The following is a 24523-nucleotide window of genomic DNA, read 5'->3' as shown; positions in this document are numbered from 1 at the left end:
GTGCTTTCCCTATTTCCCATGCAGAACTACAGGAGACTGAATCTCCCCATAGCATAAATAACTTCCTGATGCAAATGAGGATAAACCAGTGACAACAGACCAGCTCCAGAGCAGCCAGTTCTCCCATACCAGGCAGTGGTTATGTTGCAGAGTTGATGTGAGGGTCTCAGGGAGAATCCTGGCTAACTCAATTTCAGGCTGGCCTTCCTGCCTGCTAAACTCTTTCAGATGGTTCTGGCTGGATTTTTGAGGTTGTAACAGGTTTGAAAAAAAAAAAAAAATGTAGGAGTTCCCCTCGTGGTGCAGTAGAAACAAATCTGACTAGGAACCATGAGGTTGCGGGTTCGATCCCTGGCTTCGCTCAGTGGGTTAAGGATCCAGGGTTGCCATGACCTGCGGTGTCGGTCGCAGTCTTGGCTCAGATTTGGCATTGCTGTGGCTGTGGTGTAGGCCAGCAGCAACAGCTCCAATTGGACCCCTAGTCTGGGAACCTCCATATGCCGCAAGTGTGGCCCTAAAAAGACAAAAGACAAAAATAAAAATAAAAATAAAAATTCAGACTCTACATTAGAGGAGGGGAGAGACATTTGGGAAATGCCTGAAGAGAGAAGAGGAGAGAAACTCTGAGTTCAAAGGCTGGCAGGAGAGATGTGGACCCGGAGAGGAAAGCAGAGGCTGATAGGGCCTCGGAATCTAAAGAGTCGTGCTTCTTACTTTTACATGGCAGATAAAAATCTTGTAGCACATCCTCTAGTCAGCACAGTCTTTACAAGCAAGAGCTTTGAGGAGTTTCCACCGTGGCTTAGTGAACCCGACTAGCATCCATGAAGACACTGGTTCGATCCCTGGCCTCACTCAGTGGGTTAAGGATCCAGGGTTGCCATGACCTGTGGTGTAGGTTGCAGATGCGGCTCGGGTCCTACGTTGCTGTGGCTTCGGTGTAGGCCGGCAACTGTAGCTCCGATTGGATTCCTAGCCTGGGAACCTCCATATGCCGTGGTTACAGCCCTAAAAGACAAAAAGGCCAAAAAAACAAAAAAACAACCAAGCAAGAGCTTTGGAATTTCAGAGTCACTGCTCCTTAGCCAGGAGGCCTTGCTTCTCTAGTCAATCTAGTCATCTGGGTCTCAGTCCCGCCATGGGTAAAGTAGAACTCATAAAATGCTGCTCCCAGAGGGAGCTGTGAGGAAGGAATGCAAAATCCTGCCCCTCCTGAGTCTTATTGCACCTGTACTTTTCCTGAAGAGACTGCACTCTGGTCATCTATTCAAGAGATTTTCCCACTTCTGGGACCCTGAGTCTACTCTAAAGAACAAAACATGGGAGGAAATAAACAGAGAGTCAGAGGGCACTTACCACGCTTCCTGATGCCTCCAATAATAGGATGTCAGAGCCCAAAGGCCCTGGGGACCATCTAGTCTTGTGGTCTCAGATATCAGTGGGCCTCAGACCCATCCAGAATCACCAGATGAACAATATAGGTTCCCGCAGATGTCGTTAACCCCACAGCTGATCCGCTAGGCCTAGGGTAAACCCCCACATCAGGGTTTTGTACAAACTTTTGCAGGCGATCCTAACATAAGTTGTTTTGAGAATAGAGATCCCAGTCCTTCGTCCCATCTTACAGAGGAAGAAACTGAGACTCAAAGAGAAATGTCCTCTGATCAAGGTCCCCACTTGTGGACCTGAACCCCAAGCCCAGGCCTCCTGACTCCCACTCCCCTGCACTGGCTGGAGCTGGGACAGGGGCTGCAAAGTGCTTCTCTCCCAGATGGGTTACATGGTTTTTGTTGCCTGAGAGGGCCCTCCCTTGCCAATTGTAAGAGGGACAGCTTGTCACAGGAAAATACCAGAATCAGCATGGATACCCTGTTCTTTGCCAGAGAGGCTGCTGTGGCCTTAGCTGAGGAGGAAGCCCTGTGGGCAAAGCAAAGCCCTGTGGGTAAACAAAGCCCTGAGCCTGTCCTAGGCCTCAGGCCCAGCTGCCAGTTCTGGGCCTTCCAGTGCCCTGGGCAACCTAGGACAAGTCACTCCCCTCCCTGAGTCTCCATGGCATCCAGTTGATAAAATGGAGCTAAATTTGCTACCTGTTGTCCAGCCTGCCTGCCTCGTGGACCTCTGATGCTGGTGTGCTTTGTAAACTCCCAAGTGCTGCCCAAGCAGGAGGGATTTCAGCCACTGGAGATGTGACTGGAATTCTGATTTCCAGCCAGGGTCCCTTGAGGACGTGCTGGGCCCATCTTGGAAATAGCAGAGGAAGCTAAGAAGCTGCCAGCAACGTTCGTGGGAGATTCTCAGAGCCTTATGGGCGGGCTGGCAGGGAGAGCCCCTCTGCTCACACAGCGCTCCCGCGTTAGGGAACCTGCCCTGGCCAAGGACGCCCCTCGCTTCCAGGAGCGTGTGTTGGGAGTGGGGAAGTCACTGGATAGGGGCCTTCCTGCCTCTCACCTGGTGCTGCCAGGACCCTCTGTCCATCTTAAAGCATCCTGGTTCAGGACTCCTAGGAAAAGGTAAGAACACGCCAGGGGTCCAAGAGAGGTGACACGCCACTCTTTCTTTCCATGGCCTGCTTTGGCTCTTAGAGCAGATTCCAGAGGGGGGATTAGCTCATTCAGAGTATTTTTTCCTTCTCACCAGATCGCACCTTTCAGAACCATTTCCCCAGCCGGCAGGAGTCCCAGTTTACCTAGAGTTAACAGGATGCTAAGATTCTGCCACCATTCTGCCCAAAACCTGCTTTGTCACCTTGCTCAACCTCTTCACCTCCTTGAGCCTGTTTTTTCATTCATATATGAGGGAAATAGTACCCATCTCTCCCTCCATCATAGGTCTGCTGTGTCAGAGGAGGATGCCGTGGGGGAGGCTCTGTTGTCATTATCTTGTAGGAGAAGAAGACAGCGGAGGCCTGGACAGGGAGGGAGACCGGGAAGGCGCAGAAATGACCTTCAGTTCCCCTCGTGACACAGCAGAAACGAATCCCACTAGAAACCATGAGGTTGCGGGTTCGATCCCTGGCCTTGCTCAGTGGGTTAAGGATCCAGCGTTGCTGTGGCTGTGGCGTAGGCCGGCAGATGTAGCTCCAATTGGACCCCTAGCGTGGGAACCTCCATAAGCCATGGGTGCAGCCCTAACAAAAAGACAAAAAAAAAAAAAAGAAATGACCTTCAGCTCCAGGAGGCAGGAAAGGGCTGAGGAATGATTTCATTCCTGTCTAAATCTGGGGCTGTCTCAGGGCAGCAGGTCCTTTGTTTTATGATGCTCTTATTCCCGGTGCTGGGCTCAGCCTGGCCACTCAGAGGAGAAGCCAGGTCAGACTCGGGGACCTCGTGGTGATGAAGCCTATGGAAAAGTTTTCGGTCAAAGACCTCATCAGAGAGTTCCTTGACACACAGTTGTGAGGTCACCTAGGCCAGTGCTTTTCAAATCTTTTTTTTTTTTTTTTTTTTTCAGCTGAAACCCTTCTTCACAAGATCTTAAAGCAAACCCCTTATTAGTTCCTTCTGAAGAATCATTGAGTCTCTAGGAAGCACCACTGATTTATTGTGCAGATCGAAGAAACAAAGCTCAGTGCAGGACTGGAATATGACCAAAGCCACACAATAAGTCAGTGGTTAAAACAAATAAATTTCTAAAACTACCTTGGGGAGTTCCTATTGTAGCTCAGTGGTTAACGAACCTGACTAGTATCTGTGAGGACAAGGGTTCGATCACTGGCCTTGCTCAGTGGGTTAAGGATTTGGTGTTGCTGTGGCTGTGGTGTAGGCCGGCAGCTACAGCTCTGATTCAACCCCTAGCCTGGGAACCTCCATATGCCGTGGGTGCGGCCCTAAAAAGACAAAAAATAAAATAAAATAAAACCACCTTGAAGTCAGGTCTCTAACCCTCAGCACAGGTGTCTCCAGGTCAGTGAGGGATCAAACAAAAAAAGGAATTTCCTTCATTTCTAGGCCATTTACACACATGGAGGGAGGAGGCTCAGAATGGAGGTGTGGGGGGTAAATGAGGAAATGTGTGGACTCCGCTGTAATAAACAAATCTTAGTGGAGAGCAGGGAACTCATGGTCTCCTTTGAAAACAAAAATGTTTGGCCAAATGTTTCTGAGGCAGTGAGCCCCTTGTTGACATAAGCAGAAGCCGCCCCAGCAACTCTCCACAAGTGGAAATTCCTTCCAGCTGCCTTAGCTCTGCCTTCCCATTGCTGGCAGCCAGGTTTTGCCAGCGGCCACCATGAGACTGACCCACCCACGGAAGGGCCACAGGTGTCTCCCACAATGGTCACCTGGCACTTGCATGTGTCATCAGCCAGCAAGTGACTTTTTGGTGGACTTTTGGTGTTGGCTTCCTGCGGCGGGGAACTTACAGCCTAGGGGTGGGGAGCGGGCAGAGTGAGACACGCCAATCACTCCACCACGTTGTCGTTAGGCAGATGCTAGAACTAGGCACAGTCCACAGGGGGGAGGAGAGGCACAGGCTTGGTTGCTAAGAGTTTATGAGATCAAGGTCCCATGTGGCGCCTACGGAGCTGGGGCAGGGGGCCGCCCAGCCGAGGAGCGGGGAACGCCTCCCGGCTGCCTGGCCGGGAGGCACGGAAGTGCGGAGACGCTAAGTGCTGGGGCCAGTGACGCGGGGTCACCCGGACGCCCCGCCTCCTGCTCCTCACCTGGAGCCTCCCCGGCTGGGGCGGGGCTTCGGCAGGACAGATGGCTGCTGCTTCCCTTCCTTTGGTCCGGGGGTGGGTGTCGCCACTAGAGTAAAGCAGAGATGCTTCCTGAAAGGAGCTGAGATCAAGCAGAAGGCCCCAGCCCTTCTTGGCGGCTCACCTGGAACAGGGACAGGCCATGGGGGGCGGGGGGCGTTAATCGCCGTATGCGGGAGCTTGCAGACAAGTTCTGATCCAACCCTTAATCCCAAGTGTCAGTTGACAGATGGCAGGGCGCCCTGCCTTCTAAACCCCAGCCACTCCTGGCCATGAGAGACTCAGAATATTCCAATAGGAATGGATCTTAGATACTAGAGCTCGAGTTTTGTGGCTGTTTTGTGGCTCCCACATGGTCGGGGACCATAGGTGAGGCCTCCAGGTTAGGGCGCAAGTCGCGGAGGGAGGGGGATTAGATCCCACCCCGCTTCCCACCCCTCTTTCATCTTTACTGCCTTGAGATTGTGCTGGAGAGGTCATTTAAAGGAGACACTGTAACAAACAGGGTGTGAGGTCGTCTTTCAAGTTCTCTCATTTTGACTTTGTTGTGGGTGACCTTGGGCAAATGAAAAACCTGTGTGTCTTGGGTTCTTCCGGAATAAGAATACTGCTGTCTCCTTAATAGGGTTGTAAGAATTAAGCATGCAGTGGGTTTAGAGCATGTTCTGCCTGGGTCACAGCGTGTTAGGAATGGTTATGATTGTTGTCATTACTGCTATTTTTAAATGAGGAGAGTGAGGTGGGAAATGGAGAAGGGACTTGCCCAGGTGACAAGGGAACTTGGTAGTAAAACAGCGAGCAGTACCAAGCTTTCCCGTCCAGATGGGGTCCTTGATGACTTGGACATTTTGAGGTTGTTGTTTCTTGGAAATCTGTGAAGGTAAACGAAAGCCCATTTAGAGGAAGCCACTCTGTATGAGAGGCCTGGGGCACAACTCCATGATCGGGAGGATGTAAAGGAGAACGGGGGTGGAGGGAGAAGAGAGGAGCAGGAGGAAGTGGAAGAAGAGGGGGTCTAGGGCCCTCTTAGCTCAGCCACTAAGCCACTAACAAGTTAGCTCAAGCTGTTCTATAGCAGGACACCAGACTCGGCAGCCTCTAAACAACCCTTCTGGAGGCTGGTAAGTCCACTGGTCACTGTGTCCTCACATGACAGAAGGGGCCAGGGAGCTTCCTGGAACCTCTTTTATCAGGGCACTAATGCCACTCCTGAGGACTCCGCCCTCATGACTTAAGCCCCTCCCAAAGGCCCCACCTCCCAATACCATCATCTTTAGGGGCTAGGATGTCAGCATATGAATTTGGGGGGCACACAAACATTCAGACCATAGCAGATGATCACACTGGGGGTCCTCTTGAGGGAGACACCCTCATTTAGGTGGAGAAACTAGACCCCAAACATACCTCAATCTAAGAATTTTGTTTGGAGAATAAGGATGATAGTTTGGGATGCCCAGGCTTCCAACCTGACTTATGGTCAATTTCAGTGTGGTCACAGCCTCGTGAATCTCTCCTCTCAACCAAGCTGAGCCTGCTTAGCAGGGACTCTCCTTATAGCCTAAGGAACCCTCAGGGCTTAATAGCAGCAGTTAAAGAGAATCTGGTTCTGAATCCTGTCACTTTCTGACTGACTGGGCAAGCATTTAAACCTAAGCCTCAGTTTAATCATCTATAAAATTGGGATTATAAGTTTTGCCTCATAGTATCATCAGGAGGATCAAATGGGATAACACATATAAAGTGCTTAACCCTGGGCCCGGCACGTAGGAAGTGCTCAATAAATGTTTGTAACTATTATTATCTAATGTGGCTGCCTGTCCCCCCGTGTGCACAATGGCTTCTTCATCTTCTCTCTAGCTGCGGCCTACATCAGTTAGGACTGGTTTGCCTGCAAAGAAATAATCTCAAACTAATGGTAACGCGGAAAAGATGGAAGTTTATTTCCTCTCACATAAAATCCAAATAGGTGATGAAGGGTGGAAAGTGGCTCCCCAGTGTCTGGGATCCAGACACTATCTTCTAATGCCATACATGGCCTTGACCTCTTGGTCCAAGATGGCAGTACCCACGTTCCAGGCAGCAGAATGAAGGAGCCTGAAGGCTGTTTATAAGCTGTCTCTTAAGGATGATTCCTGAAAGCTGTTACCATGTCTGCTTATACACCATTGGCCAGAACACAGTCACATGACCACCTCTAGCTGCAAAGGAAGCTGGGACATGTAGTCTTTATTATGAGCAGCGAAACTTGGTGGATGGATATATCTCTATAGAAAGGGACATGTAGTCTTTATCATGCCCAGCGAAACTTGGTGGATGGATATATCTCTATAGAAAGGGAGAATGGATGTCAGAGACCTGTAGCTGTGTCTTCCCCAAACCTCTGGCTTGTCCAGGACAGCTGGGCAGCTGAGCACTTAAAAACAGGGACAGGAGCATGCTGCTTCTCCTCAGCTTTCCCCAGTGACTGCAACTGAGATGTGGAACAGGAACTCAGGTCTCCTGCCATGGGTCAGAGAAAGTCCTATCCTGTTTAACCACTTCCCCGCCCCTCAACCCTGAAGGCAGGAAAAAACACTGGAGAGGCAGCTGACTGCCCCCTCCTGGCCAGGGAGAGAACATTGCGCAAAACAGGGCTTCAGAAGGGCAGAGTGACCCAGCAAGCAGGTGGGCTTGGCACAGCCTAATGGAATGCCCCAGGGCAGGACACACACCTGAACATTGTGGTGCGGCTGGGCCCCCAAACAGTGCCAAAGTCAAAATGCCAAACTGGACAGACAGAAATGCACTCCAGCCTTCCACCCTGATAACACTCCAGTAGGCCACCTGGCCTCAGCCAGAGCTCAGGGAACACCTGTCCTTCTCCCTCCTAGCCCTTCTTTCACCCCACGAAGTTCTTTGAAAAAGGGAGGAAAGTTCACCAGCATCTCCCTTTGCTGGTCTTTTTTTTTTTTTTTTTTTTTTTGCCTTTTTTTGGGGGGCCACACTCACAGCATATGTAGGTTCCCAGGTTAGGGGTCCAATCGGAGCTAAGCTGCCAGCCTATACCACAGCCACAGCAATGCCAGATCCAAGCCACTTCTGTGACCTACATCACAGCTCACAGCAACACTGGATCCATAACCCACTGAGTGAGGCCAGGAACCTCACAACCTCAGGGTTCCTAGTCGGATTCATTTCTACTGCACCACAGTGGGAATTCCACGCTAGTCCTTCTAAAGCAAGCTGCCAGGCCCTCTCTGCTTCAGGAATTTCCCTGCTAGCAGTTACTAAGGGATAGACAAACCCACAGTCACAAATGCCCTGGCTCTCCTCTCATGTGTACAGTGGAGGAGCACAGACTAGGGGCGGGACACCAAGCTTCTAGGCCCAGATCTGTCACTAACTCAAGATGCAGTGTCCCCTCTTCTTTCACTGCCCCTTTCCTGGCTGTGCCTTGGAGTCCCATCTTTAAGATTCCTGGGCTCTGCCCCAGACTCACTGGTCCTGTTTCTTAACCAGTTTCCCAAGAGATGCACATGCAGTTCGTTTGGGAACCAAGAGACTGGATGACTTTGAGGTCCAGCTTGGAGTGATCTGGCTCTGACGGTTCTGAGGGTCAGGTCTGCCTGAACACTGCCCTCTGAGATCTCACACCCCTGCCCTTGATCATCCATTTTATCTCCAAGGGCTGAACGTCTTCAAGCCTCCCCAAATTACGGCCTTTTTTTTTTTTTTTTGGTTTTGTTTTTTTGCCTTTTCTAGGGCAGCTTCCTGCGGCATATGGAGGTTCCCAGGCTAGGGGTCTAATCAGAGCTGTAGCCACCAGCCTACACCAGAGCCACAGCAACGTGGGATCCAAGCCATGTCTGCAACGTACACCACAGCTCACGGCAACGCCAGATCCTTAACCCACTGAGCAAGGCCAGGGATCGAACCCTCATGGTTCCTAGTCAGATTCCTTAGCCACTGAGCCACAGCAGGAACTCCACGGCACTTTCCCTTCAAGAATTCTGTCCTTCCCAGATGCTGGGCTGGTCCCATGCTGTTCCCTTCAGTGCAAATGCCCTGCCGAGGGCCCTCCCTCCTGTGACTACCAGTCAAAATCCTCTTCACTCATCAAGGCTCCGATGAAACAAGACCGACCTCCATCTAGGGAGCATCTCTAATCTGCCCAATCTGAATGCTCTTCTCCCTCCCCAGGCTTCCCACAGTGTCCATGCCCTGTAGTACCGGATGTCCCCAGGTGATGGCTCTCTCCCTGGGTAGGTGCACAGCCCACCTGTCCCACAGGACTGGGAAGCCCTCAGGGGCTGAGAATGAAATCTTACTGCAGATCCCCTGAAGCCTGACTATAAAGAGCCCTTAACCTTCAGAACTGGAATGCCAAAGGAGAAAAGATGGAGAGGCAGCAGGACCTGGCTAAAATATAACTGAGAGGGAACAGGAAGAATCTAAACACAGACAGCCGGGGGTGGGAGAAACAGGTCCATCCTCCCATCCCCCCACAGCCAAACGAATGGTCTGATTCCTGACCCACCCTGGACAGTTTCAAGGGTTCATGCTGCAGAAAATACCTCCTTCTTTGCCTGGGATGCACTGTTATCCAGGCTTTGAGCTGACAGCCCTTCCGGCCAATAATTCCTTAATCCACTTGGCATCCTCTTCAGGGATTTCCAGAAAGGAGGTGATACAGGGCTGTAGAATTCGTTCTGCTTTTAGCACCCAGAAAGAGGCACCAGGAGGAGGAAATTACTTTCTCTGCCCCAGGCCCTGGAAGGAGCAGGGTGGGCAGGAAAGTGGGCTCTGGCTGCTAGGGTTCAATTTTGAGTATTTCCTGATTTTTGTCTCTGCCTTTGGAACATTAAGGTCTATTCATTTCTCAGAAAGGTTGGAGTGGGTTGGCTGGGAATGGGAAAGGGATATTTAGGCCCTGGCTACACTGACCGGGACACCTTCTAAGTCCCTCCCTTAGGCAGGCGTTGCACTAGGTAACCTTTTTACGCTCACCTAACAACAGTGCAAGGGATCCATTGTTATCCCCATTTTAAACATACAGAAACTGAGGCTAGGAGAGACTAGATCACTTGGTAGTATTACACAATCAGAAGGTTGCAGAACAGGATTCAAAGTCAGGTCTGTCTGGCTCCAGAACTTGTATTCTTTCTACCCCACCTTGTCCAGAATGCAGAACAAAAGTTCCAGCAAAGCTTGTTTCTTTCCCATCCTATGGCTGCAGGCTCTCTGAGGCTCTTCCATCTCTAACACAGCATCACTGGTGGGCTCCTTTCCCTAGGAGTGGCCCACTCAGGGACCCCCAGATCTGCCCCTTCTTTCTCTGCTGCAGAAAAGCAAGAGCCTCCCCCCAAATACCTTTGTGTGTGTGTGTGTGTTCTGTTGCATCCTTTTACTGTGCACTTAACCTCCCAGAAAGTCAGCCCCCAAAGCCGAAAACTCCAATTTGTCACATTCCTCAAAGTGGCGTCCACTCCTCCCTGTCTGAGCCTCTGGTCTGCTTCTACCTTCAGCCTTCGGACCACGTGCCCAGCCCCCGGCATCGCAGAGCCCCCGCGTACCCCCCATCATTCTGCAAGTGGTCGTAGCACTGTTTGCTTGGCCACTGCATGTTGCTGGCAGCTGGGCCATGCCCAGCAGTGATTTTCCAGAGACATTCCGTTTTTATTTTTCCTTTGAGGAAGTCAAGGGGATTCTGCAAGTAGGGAAAGACCCCTTCACATCTGGGGGAGACAGCGAGCTGGGACCCTGAGGCTAGAAAGGAAGGGAGACAATTTTGGTTGGGTGAAGATTGAAAATGACTATTTTTCTTCATTTCTGAGACAATAAAGTATTGTATTTGTCCTCTAAAACCTGCTACCTGTCACCCTGGGTTCAAGTTTCCTAGGAGAACAATGAGCTGCCTGGCACAAAGCAGGAACTCAAATAATAAAGGGGGAAAAAAAAAATAAAGGGGGCAGAGGGAGAGGGAGCAGAAGCTATTAAGTACAGAAGCCGCTGCTGCGCCTCTGAATGCGAGGACGCTCAAGACACTGGTATTTTCCTCCACAACTGCTCCTCCAGTCCCATCAACACCCCTGAAATCACACCACGCCTTCTGCCAGTTTCTTCCACTGGAACAAGTCTGTCCATCCTGCCAGGCTGCAGCAAACTTGATGGTACCCTTCATAATGTCACAGACCTCTCACCAATCACTAGTGGCTTGCCGCTCCTCACCTGTTTCCTTGAAGGGACCCTCGAATCTCCATAAAGTGTGGGTTTTCTCATCCAGCACCATGGCTTTTCCTTGTGTCTTCAGGCAAGTCCCGCACTACCTTGTACACCTTCGGTCAGACATTATGAGCCAAAACCTTTGGCCACAACACAACGCAAGTAGGAGAGAAAGAGAGGCCCCAACAGAGTAAACGACCCAGTAATGGAACAGACATGGCCCAGCAGAGCACTCGCTGGCTGTAAGCACACCAGCCAGTCAGTGCCCAGTGCCGCTCTGCAGTCCGCCAAGCCCGTTTCCACAGGCTTGGAGCAAGCTTTAGCAGCACGGAGACCCTGGGAACAGTGGGCGCTTCCTCCCGAAACCCGGGTGGCTACAGCTGAAGCTGAGAAGAGCAATCAGCCCACTGCTATTTTTGAAGGCACCAGTGTGGTTACTCAGCGAGCTGTAATTAAGCTCATCTATAATTTGATAAGTGGGAGCAGCCTCACATTTTATAGAGTAATTAAGTTTCACCAAGAGAGCAGTGCAGGGAGTTTCTGGGTCCTGGTATCCCCTGAGGTTGGTCCACATTCACACTGTCTCCTCTAACATATGCACATCAATGCTGAGGCCAGAATGGTCTCGGTCCGGCCCTGGGAATTCTTCCTGGCCTTGTGCTCTCCACCGCAGGTTCCCCATTAGAGCCCAGGCTGCTGGCAGATCCAGACACAATAGACATACCTGGGACGAAAGGCTCAACCTCACTTTCTCCACTGCTTTCTGCAAAACTGTGGACTGGAAGAAAGTTGAGGGGTTTTTTTTTTTTTTTTTTTTGGCTTTTTAGGGCTACTCCCACAGCACTTGGAGATTCCCAGGCTAGGGGTCTAATCGGAGCTACAGCTGTTGGCCTACGCCACGGCCACAGCCATGCCAGATCTGAGCCGAGTCTTCAACCTACACCACAATTCACTGCAACGCTGGATCCTTAACCCACTGAGCAAGGCCAGGGATTGAACCATCTACCTCATGGTTCCTAGCCAGAGTTGTTAACCACTGAGCCTACAACCTCATGGTTCCTCATTGGATTTGTTTCGCTGTACCATGATGGGAACTCCGAAAGTTGAGTTTAATGTTCCCTGCCATCACTCCTTCACAGGCTACATGGCCAGCCTCTGGCTAAGTGGTCCAGCCCAGCTCCAGGGCCCTGATGGACAGACAGAGGCAGCCTGGGGGTAAGGGAGAGGGGCCTAGGGATGGAGGCCAGGACTGGATTTCTGTCTTGGCTCTCCCACTTCCTGGCTCTGTAATCTTGGGCAAAGCACCCAGCCCCTGAGGCTCAGTTTCCTCATTTTAAAGTAGGAATAGTAGCCCTGCCTAACTCATAAGCTGTTGATGAGGATCAGATAAGACATGACTCAGGTAGACAATTGTGAGGGGCACGTGTGGGTAAGAAATTTTCATCAGCTCAACAGATGTATTTAAAACCTGTCCCAAGTTTGGTGCTGCTCGAGGGGGTTTAGGTGACCATTCACCTTGGTATGTGTCATCAAAAATGAGATGGGTAAACCCAACTGAAACTCTGTTCAGACAGCGAGGAGTGTGGAAGCTGTGTCAGATGAGGGACCTGGGCTCTCGAACCTGACTTGGCCATTTCCAATCCAGTGTTCTGTGAAGCTCTGGGTCAGAGCCAAGTGTCAAAGGACTTAGGTCAGAGATGGTAGATTTTAGCTCAGTCTTGGGTAAATTTTCCCTATCCAAGGAAACGCCACCTTAGGAAGTAAGGAGATTCCTGCCCCTGGAGGGCTTCGAAGCCTGGCCCCTGTCTAGAAGCTGGGGGTCAAGCTTGATGTTGCCTGAGTCCCTCTTCCTTCTCTGAGGTCCTAGGGGTTCTGGCAGCCCTCCCAGCTCTAATCACAGGCCCTGGACCCTGCCCAGTAGGTACGCACCCTATTCCTCCGAAGCCACAAACCTCACAAACCACCTTCCTTGTACCTACGCACACCAGGAAGGTCTTAGATGCTCTAGGTTTCTTGTTTGTTGTTTGTTCTACACCACAGCCCCATAGCCCTTCTTGTCCCACATCCTTATCTGAGGATTCTCAGGCCTTGTGCTCCTACAACCCTCCAGTCCTTGGAGGGCAGCTCCAGAATCTGTTTCTGTTCAAGGTTAAGGTGTTGGTAGTCTTCGAGCATGTCTTCAGAAATACCCAGGATGGGGCAGTGTGAGCCCAGGCAGATTTCCTCTGGGAGGGATGTGGATGGGCTCTTCTGGCACATCCCCTCCCAGGGAGCAGCACCCAGAGCCCAGGGGGAGGGAAGAGGGAGATGGGGGAGGGCAGAAGGAGGTGGGGGCAGGGGCAGGGGCAGGGGGAGGTGGCTCGTGGGGTAGCACTCCATGGTTGTACTGTGCATATGCCTACAGATCTCTCTCACTGTTACATAATCGAGGTATTTTTTTCCCTCCTTATTTTAGATCCTGGTGCCATCTGCCCTGCTTTTCATGCATTACTAGCTGGAGGTTAGGTCTGACTTGGCCACCCAGTTCTACCCCTTCCTGGGTGAGAGACTTGGGGTGGTCTATTTCCTTGTGTGTAAAATGTCTTACTCCCAGGGCTGCTGTGAGAACCCGGGGAGAGGAGGAGTTGGGCGGGCTGCCTACTGGGCCCAGGCCTGCACAGATGTGCCGGTTGTTCTCTGGCAGTCGGGGCCTGGTGCTACCCAAGCCGAGGGAGCCTCTGCTTGCTCATGTCTGCACCTGCACCAGAACCACTTGGCACAGCTTTGCAGGGCCAGGCCATTTGAAATGCAGGAAGTAAGCAGGTCTCACAAGAGGAGAGTCTGGCAGTCCCCCATCATGGGGAGCAGAGGCACACGTGGCAGGCAGGGCCAGGCTAGCCAGTCACCTGCTCTCCCAGCCCTTGGCCTCAGGGAAAGGGGGACGGGGGTGGGAAGGGGCTGTAACAAGGTGCTGGCAGGAGCAGCTCTCAAAAAGCCCTCACCCAGCCTCCAGCCATCAGGGGAAGGGCCGTTCGGGCTGAAGCACCAGCCCATGGGTCCCCATAGACAGAGATACTACTGGACAAAGTTTCAGGGTCTAGCCCCGCCCAGCCCCCCTCCTCCCTTCCCCAAGTTCCAGGCTTTGCCTCAGACCCAGAGCAGCCTGCTCAAGGTTACACCCTGCAGAGGTGGCAGAGTGGCCCCAATTCGGCCTTCTCCTGGCACCAAGCTCCACATTTAAGCCAGCAAGCTCTTAGAAGAGCGGAAAAGTTGTCACTGAGGAGGTTTGTGTCTTTGTGCCTGGACTGTTTCTGAGTTGGAGATCACGAACCCTTTCAACACTTTGAGACCTCAGGCTCTGGTGGCTGGGAGCTCCCAAATCAGCAGCTGGGGCCTCTCCTGCAGCGAAGGAGGCAGAGCGCCCTCTTGCGGCAGGCGTGGCCATCCAGGACAAGGCGGAAGTCCTGATTTGAACCGTAGGGCTGGAACTCAGGACCCTCTGCTACCTGGAGAAGGGTGTTGCCTGGTTTTGGTCCAGACATACAGGCTCCGGGCAATTGCAGGGATACTAGCCTTCAAACCCAAGCCCAGGAAGTGATAACACAGACACTGCTTAGTGCCCTGGTTTTATTAAAATTAAGGCCATAATAGGAAGGTGAGCTATCAATAAGGCCACCCTGAGAGTCACAGAACAGGTGTGTGTGTGTGTGTGTGTGTGTGTGAGAGAGAGAGAGAGAGAGACAGACAGATGGGGTACCTGGACCCGCCCCTGGGGGAGAAGATGCCACAGTGCCCATCCTATGTATCACGGCTTCTATCAAGGATGCCCCTTCAACATGGGTCCCACGCCAGGTAGAATCAAGCAGACACAAACCAGAAACAAATCACCTCTTAGTCAATGAGCTGCTCCACACAAGTGTGTCCTAAGACAGGCTGGAGAAATCTCAAATGGAGATCTCCAGAATGTCACCACCCCCTCCTCACAGTCAGCTCTGAATCACTGGCTGCAGGCTGCACCCAGCAGCACCACAGACATGCAAAGAGATGCAGGGCGGGCACATGATGGTATGTACGGCTCATGTGAGGCTACAGAGCTCATCAGAGGATCCTTGGATAACTGGGCCCAGAGCAGCCCTGCGACATAAAATGTGAAGCCTTTTGGAGTTCCCATTGTGGCTCAGCAGGTTAAGGACCTGATGTTGTCTCTGTGAGGATGCAGGTTCAATCCCTGACCTCGCCCAGGGAGTTAAGGATCCCCAGCTTCTGCAAGCTGTGGTGTAGGTCACAGACGCAGCTTGAATCGGGTGTGGCTGTGGCTGGCAGCTGCAGCTCCAATTTGACCCCTCGCCTGGGAACTTCCATGTGCTACAGCTACAGCCCTAAAAAGAAAAAAAAATTCGTGGAGCCTTCCTAAGAAGAGGCAGGAATACACAATTTGGACCTTTATATTTTATATAAAGCAGTATAAAAAAACCGACCTATAAAGCAACGAAAGGGTAATTCATGTATCCTCTGTGGGCCAAAACTTCATCATGTACAAAAGAAAAAAAATTTTTTTTGTCATTTTTACTCATGAGGCTGGTTTAAGGATCAAGTGAGACAAATTTTTTGAACTGATGTTCTGTCTTAAAAATGTAAAGGATTTGGGGAGTTCCCGTCGTGGCGCAGTGGTTAACGAATCTGACTAGGAACCATGAGGTTGCGGGTTCAGTCCCTGGCCTTGCTCAGTGGGTTAAGGATCTGGCGTTGCCGTGAGCTGTGGTGTAGGTTGCAGACGTGGCTAGGATCCCGAGTTGCTGTGGCTGTGGTGTAGGCCGGGGGCTACAGCTCCGATTAGACCCCTAGCCTGGGAACCTCCATATGCCACGGGAAGCAGCCCTAGAAAAGGCAAAAAGACAAAAAAAAAAAAAAAAAAAAAAAAAAAAAAAGTAAAGGATTTGGCTTCTAGTTTACAATAAATCTGTTGTTAATTTAACGACATCTCACAAAAAATCTTTGTATAAAATCAACCTCAGAAATTTCTGACAGATGCACCATGTTTGCCCTGAGGTTTGAGGGTCCTGCCCACCACTCTGCACCCCGATCGAGAAGGTCCAGCCAACTTACTGGGCACATGAGTTGGGCTAGGTGACCAGCTTGGGTTAATGGTCAAACTGGCCATAGGTCCTCCTGGGATGGGGATAATCCACAAATGGGTAACCAAGAGGTGAGGACATAAGCTCCTCCCCCTCCCTCCCTTCTTCCTCTCCCCGCACCCAGGGCTCCCCAGCAGAGGCCAGTGTGACACTCCTCAGTGTATGTAGATCCTGTCGGAGATGGCTCCAGGCAAGTGGGTCATGATCTGCATTCGCACCCACCAGTAGTAGTCCATGGGGTGGTAGCGAGTGTAGGGGGTGGTGGAGGTCAGGGCGTGGGTGACAGCATTGATGACGGGAGACGTGTCCGTGGAGCCGCTGTTGCAGAAGTTCTCCATCCTGGCGACCATCTCATCAAAGTACTTCCTGCCGTAGTCTTGACGCACCGCCTCGGGCACCTGCTCCCACATCTTAGTGGCGATGGCCCGGATGCGCTCAGGGCTGTAGAGGCTGGTGGCGACGATGAAGTTGCCGGGCTCCACCACGCTGACCTTCACTCCCAGAGGGTGCATCTCGTAGCGCAGGCAGTCAGAGAAAGCCTCCACCCCGAACTTGGTGATGCAGTAGGGGGAGCGGCTCACATTGGCCAAGCGGCCCATTATGCTGCTGATGTTGACCACGCGGCCTGCGGAGGGAGACAGCAAGCCCCTGCTCAGGACGCACCGCATGAGGACGAGGGCCTGGCACATTTCCCAAGGTCTGGCTGGAACCTGGCTTCCAACCCCTGACACTTGCTTTGCTGTCTGCCAGGCTGGGGCTTGGCCTTCTGAACCATCAGGGACAGGGGGCCTTCTCATTTATAGTCAAGGCCACCTCGGGTCCATACAGCAGCATCCGCAGGCCGGATATTTCCTGGATAGCCAGCTGCACCCGGGCAGCACAGGGAAGGAGAAGCATGAGAAGCAGCCCTGCATAGCAGGAGGCCACAGTATAACTGGGCAGCACAGCTAAGCTATTGTCAGTAACCCCGAATTGTTATCACTTGGCTGCTAAGCCAGTAGGGGCACGGTGCCCAACTTGACTTCAGGGCTAAAGCATGTGGGTATAGTCTCAGGCACAGAGCCGGGAGGAGACCTGGGGGTGTTAGGAGCTGACCACAGCCTCTCCCAGCCCTGGGACAGTGGGTGGAGGAAGAGTCCATCCAGCCCTCAGAGTAAGCCCGGGTGGACTTGAGACCTGATGGCCTTGGATGTGCATGCAGGAAGCTAAGGCACAGCCCCATTCTGGGCACTGTGGGGAGGTACCTTTCAGAAACCTCTAAGTCAGAAGTCAGTGAAGGGTTGGGGTTTTCTTCTAAAACCATACTGCTGCTCTCTGGGTTCATCCTGTCATGGCTGGGACCTTGGGATAGAGCCCACGAAACTCCCCCTTTTAGCCAAAATTAATTGTAGGGAGAAAAATTTGAGTCAGTTTCTTCTTAGGTGGTTTGCTGACATTTGGCTACCGAGCATAGTTCGGGTGTTTTGTCTGTTTTTGCAATTTCTAATCTTGCTTATTATTATTTATCATTTTTACTTACTACCACAATTGTCTATTTTTTTTTTCCATCATACTGTTTTCCATAGCGGCTGCACCAACTTACATTCCCACCAACAGTGGAGGAGGGTTCCCTTTCCTCCACACCCTCTCCAGCATTTGATATTTGTAGACTTATGGCTGGCCATTCTGACCAGTGCGAGATGGAAGCTCATAGTAGTTTTGATGTGCATTCCTCTGAAACTTAGTGATGTTGAGCATCTTTTTATGTGACTGTTGGTCATCCACACATCTTCCTTGGAGAAATGCCTATTTAGGTCTTCTGCCCATCTTTCAATTGTTTGTTTTGTTGTTTTTGAGTTGTATGAGGTGTTTATATATATATATATATATTGGAAATTAAGCCTTTGTCAGTCACATCACTTGCAAATATTTTCTCCCATTCTTACCACGTCTTTTCATCTTATTTATGGTTTCCTTTGCTGTGCAAAAGCTTGTAAGTTTGATTCGGACCCATCTGTTTATTTTTGCTTTTATGTCTATTGCCTTGGAAGACTCACCCAAGATGACACTGGTACCATTTATGTCAGAGAATGTTCTGCCTATGATCTCTTTTAAGAGTTTTATGGTGTCATGTCTTATATTTAAGTCTTTAAGCCATTTTGAGCCTTTTTTTGTGTGCATGGTATAAGGGTGTGTACTAACTTCATTGATTTATATGCAGCTGTCCAACCTTCCCAGCACCACTTGCTGCAGGAGGCTGTCTTTTCCCCATTGTGTAACCTTGCCTCCTTTGTCAAAGATTAACTGACCATAGGTGTGTGTGTGGGGGTTATTTCTGGGCTCTCTATTCTGTTCCATTGATCCATACATCTGTTTCTGTGTCAATACCACACTGTTTTGATTACTGTAGCTTTGTGTATTATCCAAAGCCTGGGAGGATTATGCCTCCTGCTTTATTCTTTTTCCTCAGGATTCTTTGGTCATTCTGGGTCTTTTACGGTTCTGTATAAATTTTAGGATTATTTGTTCTAGTTCTGTAAAAAAAATATGTCATGGGTAATTTGATAGGGATGACATTAAATTTGTAGATTGCGTAGTATGGCCATTTTAACATATTAATTCTTCCAATCCAAGAGCATGAGATATCTTTCCATTTCCTTGAATCATCTTTAATTTCCTTTATTAATGTTGTATCGTTAGCATATAAGTCTTTCACCTCCTTGATCAGGTTTATTCCTAAATATTTAAATTTTTGGTGTGATTTTGAAAGGTTTTTTTTTACATTCTCTTTCTAATATTTCATTGTTAGTATAAAGAAATGATATGCCAAAAGTTACTTAAACACACCCTTGATGATACCTGCTGTGTACACACAGCTCTATGGTTATTTGTCCTGATTAATTTCCCAGATTGGGATTACTGCTGTAATCTTTTAGTCTTTGATGCAGACTGCTGACCTCTTGCCTGTTCTACTTTCTGAAAACCACCCACCCCTTTCCACCCAGCTGTCCAGAGCACCTCTGCTCGCCACCATCCACAGGCCCCTTGTGGACCCTGGGGGTCATGTGCTCAGCCAGTGAGGGTGGTGGATATCGGGTCTGCTGAGACCTATTTCCATTCCCAAAATGAAAAGGTAGAGCAGGTCCGAGGGTAGGAAGAAGTTGTCTTTCTAACTCACCTTTGGCCCTCCGGATGAGAGGGAGAAAGGATTTTGTCACCCGCACCGTGCCCCAGAGGTTCACTTCTGCCACCTCCTTGTAGGTCTCCATGCTGGTGAATTCCACGTCCCCGAACGTTGAGATGCCTGCATTGTTAACCAGGCCCCACAAGCCTGGACAGGAGGAGAAAGAACTGCTGTCATCACAGGGCTCGACCTCAGGGATCACCCATCAGCCCGCAGCCCATTTCCCTCCCTGTTTTTATTCCTTTTCCCCATCACTGGCCAACGTCTTGTCCAAGGCTCTCGGGACACATTCTAGAGTCACTCGGGAAAAGGGGAGATAGAGAGGCCTAAAGAGCTGGCTGTGAGCCTCCCTTCAGTCTAGAGTGTCCAATCCTCATCTCACTTCCACCTGCAGTGGTTCTCTGACCGAACATGACCCAGCCCTGTTGGGGGCCCTCAGCCTGGAGCTCCACCTTCTCTCACTTACTCCACCCTATTCCCTCCAGTCAGGTCCCACACCCTGCACCTGGGCACCTGCATATTCATTCCTGTCTCTGAGCCTTCTCTCACACACTCCCTCTTGTAAGAAACCAGGACAACCTCAGGAGTCTTCCAGACCAAGCCCGTCTCCAGAGGACCAGAGAGAGGACCCAGTGGCACAGAGCAAGTTAGAACCTCAGCCAAGCCTTGATGTTGGGTCAGGCCCCCACGGTGGCTCCACCCTGAGACCCTCCTAACAATGACTCCATTCTCTGATCTCCCCTTTTGTGAACCACGCACACACTGGGTATCATGTGGTGAGCCCCAGGGACCTAGCAAGCTGTTCATCAATATCCCACAAGAATATAGTTTTGCTGGCCGAAAACACCCCTCAGCCCTGTGTGGTTCCTCAGAGCTCAGTACAGGGTCAGAGCAAACACACACTCTTTGAATATACTTGTATTAGGGAGCCATTGACCAAAGCCACCGGCCTTGGCCTGACACTATAGTAACCGCTCGCATGAGCTGTCTCACTACAAGAGGTCCTGACAAGGAACTCGGTGCTGCTGCTGAAAACTGACTGGGAGAATCTGGGAGGGACCAAAAGAAGAGGGGAGGCACCAGCCCATAATATGTTCTGCCAGCCTCCCAGAAGCCCTCCCCTGGGAATCCATCTTGACTGAGAGATGCATGTGCTGCTACAAAGAGCCCAGAGTCAGACCAAACATGGGCAGGAACAGGATATTTGGCTGGAGACAACCCAGAAACTAACCCCCCCTCTGGAAAACCTGAGACTGTGAGGCATGTGGCAGAGCAGTTCTCCTGGGTTCCCTTACCCTGCTGATCTCTGTCCAGGCACCCCTGGACACATGCTTTGTCAGTGCATGTGTTGCCTCGGACAGCTCATTTCTGAGTGTTAGATAAGACAGCTCTCTTGGGCCATGGAAGGGGTCCCCCGTCCTGCAACACTGGGGTGACTGTTCCCTGAAAGACCAGTTAAAGGACAGCTGGCTTTTGTAGACTCCGAGAACACGGGTGCTGGAAGGATCCTTGGAGTTCACTGAGTCAGACAAGTACTCTCACAGCTAGAAAACAGAGGACCTGAAGGGGAAGCCTGGCTTCAGTGTGACCAAGAAGGCGGAGGCAGAGCTGAACTGGGGGATGAGGCAATGAGGAGGCAGCCTCGTGCTGCAGGGCCCTCTCTGAGTTCTGCTTTTGGGGTGCAAGGACTGGATGCGCTGGAGCCTTAGGGTATAAGGGCCCTGTGTCTTTGCAGAAGAAACCCTCAGGGTTTAATCTCCCATGACCATGAGAGGGCTCCTTCCCAAGGGGCAGCTGCAGAGCAGAGCTGCCCTCCTGGGGGCTGTACCAGCTGTGGGAACTCTGGCCCCACTTCGCTTCTCCAGTTAGTCTGTGTAAATGACAGAGTAATTGGTCTCTAGCTGCTTTCCTTCCGTGTTACCCAAATTAAAGCCTTGCCAACTGACCTCTGGTGCCTTCTCCTTCAATTATGGAGAATTAAGGACATTTATTAGGGAAAGGAAATTGCCGGTTAACAAAGAGCTCGTGACATTCTTCCTCCCACTCCCCGTGGCGGCCAAGCTGAAGCCTCCATGCTCAGTCCTCGTGGGTGACCTCACAGTGACGCAGCCTCTGTACCACTCACCCCCCTGCAGGCTTTCCCCCAGGAGGCTTCCCCGTTCTCCTCTTCCCAGGAACAGCAGGAACTCCCCCGTTGTCAAGGCTGACACTTTACCCACCACCTCCCAAACCATCAGCCAGCCAGCCTTCTCTCTCTCTCTCATTTTTTTTTTTCTTGTCTTTTTGCCATTTTTCTGGGCCGATCCTGCAGCATATGGAGGTTCCCAGGCTAGGGGTCGAATAGTTGCTGTAGCCACCGGCCTAAGCCACAGCCACAGCCATGCGGGATCTGAGCCGTGTCTGCAACTTACACCACAGCTCATGGCAACGCTGGATCCTTAACCCACTGAGCAAGGCCAGGGATCGAACTTGCAACCTCATGGTTCCTAGTCGGATTCGTTAACCACTGCGCCACAACAGGAACTCCCATCCTTCTCTCTCTTTTAGGCAACTTGCACACTTCCTTGCCTCTGGCTCCCTCCCTTCAACATTGTTCACATAAAGGCTCAATAAATGTTTCTCAGGTGAATGAATGTCTATAAAGCCCATGTCCCCATGTCCTAAAGAAGCTTCTCTTAACCATGCTGCCCCCTCAGGCCACTGTCCTCTCTTTCCCTCCGCAGCCAGGCTCCTGAGAACACAAGCTATACTCTCCAGTTTCCCACTCCCCTGCCATTCTGAGTCCCAGACCCATGCTGCTCCACAGGGTCCAGGGGGTCACAGGCTAAGGACACCTCCCTCACCCCCCACCCTCACCATCTCACTGGCTTCAGCCTGCCCCTGTGTGAGTTCTACTCATGGCTCCCTGTCCCCCAATGTCCTGTCTTGATCCACCTTCCCTCATAGGATACTCAATGCTTAGGCAGCCTTGTCTTCTTTGTGTACATGGAAATTTCCAGCTGCTTTGTGTTTGATTCATATGGGACAGTACCATACAACATAACACATACAGTCCTTTTATCCACCTAAAAATTAATTTATCTGATATCGACATTGATAAAAGTTTGACTGAACTTGAGCGGCAGAAGCACAGTCCCTTCCTGTGCTGCTGGATTACAGCTCTGCTGACTTGATAAGCAGCAACAGTCTGTGGACCCAGGAAGTCCCTGGAGTCCTCCCAACAGTCTGAATAAACTCACGACATTCCCACTGGTCTGGGTGGCAGCTATTTTCCTGCAACGGCCTCATCACCACCTCTGAGGGCCTATTCCCATGTACATCTCAGGAGACATGGCTCGCTCCTAACCCCACCTCCTCCTCCTGATGGTCACCTTCACCTGATTGTCCCAAAGGTCCCCAACTCAGCCTAACCCACACACCAAGTGCGCAGCAGACTGAGCCTGCTCCTATTTTTTCCTAATAGTTTCACTGTCATCTTCGAGCCCTCCCCTTCATTGCTCCTCCATCTGAGTCATAAATACTGTTAATGTCACTGAGAAAGAGCGAAAGGACAGCTGCTGAGCCCTAAACTACATACTTTGAATCCATTCATTGACCTGATCCTCACAACCAACCTATCAAGGAGACACTAAATTGCCCCATATCTGGATGAGGTGACTGAGGCACAGAGAGCTTAAGCACTTTGCTCAATGTCACCCAGCTAACAGGAAGACAGGATGGCATTAGGACGCGGGTCAGTGTGAAGACACAGCCCTTGTGTTTAATGCAATGCTGCTGCTGGCTTCCTTTGCTGTATCACTAGAATCAGTGTCTTCTTTCCTAATGCACAGCATGAGTCTAGGTCCTGGCTGCCTCCCTCCTGTGTTATTGGAGAAGCACCCCCAGGTTTCCCTGATGCAATCTTTCCTGATCCAACCCCCTCCACCAGACTCTCCTCCTCTGTCAGGCACTCCCTGTTCCTGGGCTTCCCTTCCTGAGCGAGGAATGCGAGTCCTTCTTTCCCATGCTTCTCACTGGCTCCCCACCATGGACTCTGCCCTCTGGGAGCCTGAACAGCCAGCCACCCTCTGCCATCATGGCCTCTCCTGCCTCCACTGCTTCCTGGCTCCCCTCAGCTCCCCTGCCCCTCAGCCTGAGAGCAGCCTTTGTGGACCTGCTCCTGCTGTGGTTGGATGGAGGTGTGAGACTCACAAATGGGTAAGCAGAGGCCCACGTGGGACAAGGTACAAGCCCAAGCTCACACTTATAGTAAGAGGCTAAGCCCAGGGTAACTCCAGTCGTCTCACTCCCAGACCAAGCAGGCCCCAGATGTAGAGTCTTCTCTATCCATGGCATAGCGTCCCCAGGGCTCATAACTGTCCCCAGTGCATGAAGCCACCACTTGGACTTGGCTGGTGCCCAACCTCAAACTTCTCCTACCAGCTCCTGTCCTGTCGGGTGCTCGGCACACTACCAAGTACACAGTAGGCACTCAATAAATGCTTACAAGGTAAGGGGTGGTTTTAAGATCAGGCAATGCCCACAGACTGCTGATTGGTCCACTCACTTGGCCCTTCCCAGAGGTGGGGGAAGTGAGGGCTGGTCACAGGCTCTGGATGTCCAGTCCCTCAGAACCCTGCTGGGGAGCAAAGGGGCTGGTGGCAGAGGGCTCACCAGCTCTAATCTGACAGTCCCCTTCATCTCAGTGCCACAGCTGGCTCCCCTGGCTTTGGCAGCAACTATTCCATGGAGCCAGGGTGAACAGTATCAAACTTGTATCAAAATGTGCCCTCCATGGCTGGGGCAGTGGGGGTGAGGGGAATGGACTTGTCTCCTAGAAGGTTCCTGCCAGGATGGATGGGTGGAGTAAGAGCCAAAAGCAGCCACCGGCTTAGGAAGGCATCTGGTCTGAAAGCTCAGGGAGGGCACCACCTGGAGGTCAAAAACAGTATTGCCTGAGAAGGGGGGAATGTGTTCTGTTTTACCACGAAAAAGGTGGTCCTGGGGGTGAGGGGGGTGGGCAGGAAGAGAAGGAAAGGGAGAGACCTGAGCAACCACACATCTGACAGATTTGTTCCTTTTTCAGACCTAAAAGCTTCAAATCTTTTTCCAAAAAATGCAGTGTTGGTTAAGTAAGGTCTTGAATGGCTTAACAACCCTCACTGCAATGCATCATATGGAAAAAAGCAGCCGGGAAAGGTTTGTGCCTCAGGGTGGTGCTGGGGTTTGAGCCCAATCGAAGGGCAGGGGGTGAGGTGAGTGCCTCCCCCTGTGGCCCAAGTCTGCTCTGCCTTGCCCAGTTAGGCTAACTGGCCAGACCAACACAGGCACTAGAGGTGGTTCTGCCCCGGTGGCAGAGGACAAGGAGGA

The 24523-nt window shown here is 51.3% G+C and overlaps 1 protein-coding gene across 5 annotated transcripts in view; it reads right to left on the bottom strand.

Annotated features, from left to right (window-relative positions):
* Window positions 1-14489: 14489 nt before the first annotated feature.
* BDH1 (3-hydroxybutyrate dehydrogenase 1) overlaps window positions 14490-24523 on the bottom strand; it is a 44931-nt gene continuing 34897 nt past the window's right edge. For all 5 annotated transcript variants that reach the window (XM_021070089.2, XM_084990753.1, XM_021070091.2 and 2 more), the window contains exons 6-7: window positions 19169-19321; window positions 14490-16636 (exon numbers count right to left, since the gene is read on the bottom strand). In XM_021070089.2, coding sequence (XP_020925748.1) covers window positions 16167-16636; window positions 19169-19321 — 623 coding nt within the window. In that variant the 3' untranslated portion in view covers window positions 14490-16166. The remainder of the gene's footprint in view (window positions 16637-19168; window positions 19322-24523) is intronic.

The sequence above is a fragment of the Sus scrofa genome, chromosome 13, assembly GCF_054392235.1.
Source record: "Sus scrofa isolate SSC_HxYL_T2T_F1_AM1 chromosome 13, Sscrofa_HxYL_maternal_Yorkshire_Landrace_v2.0, whole genome shotgun sequence".
NCBI lineage: Eukaryota > Metazoa > Chordata > Mammalia > Artiodactyla > Suidae > Sus > Sus scrofa.
This window is presented reverse-complemented; position numbering and strand designations above follow the sequence as displayed.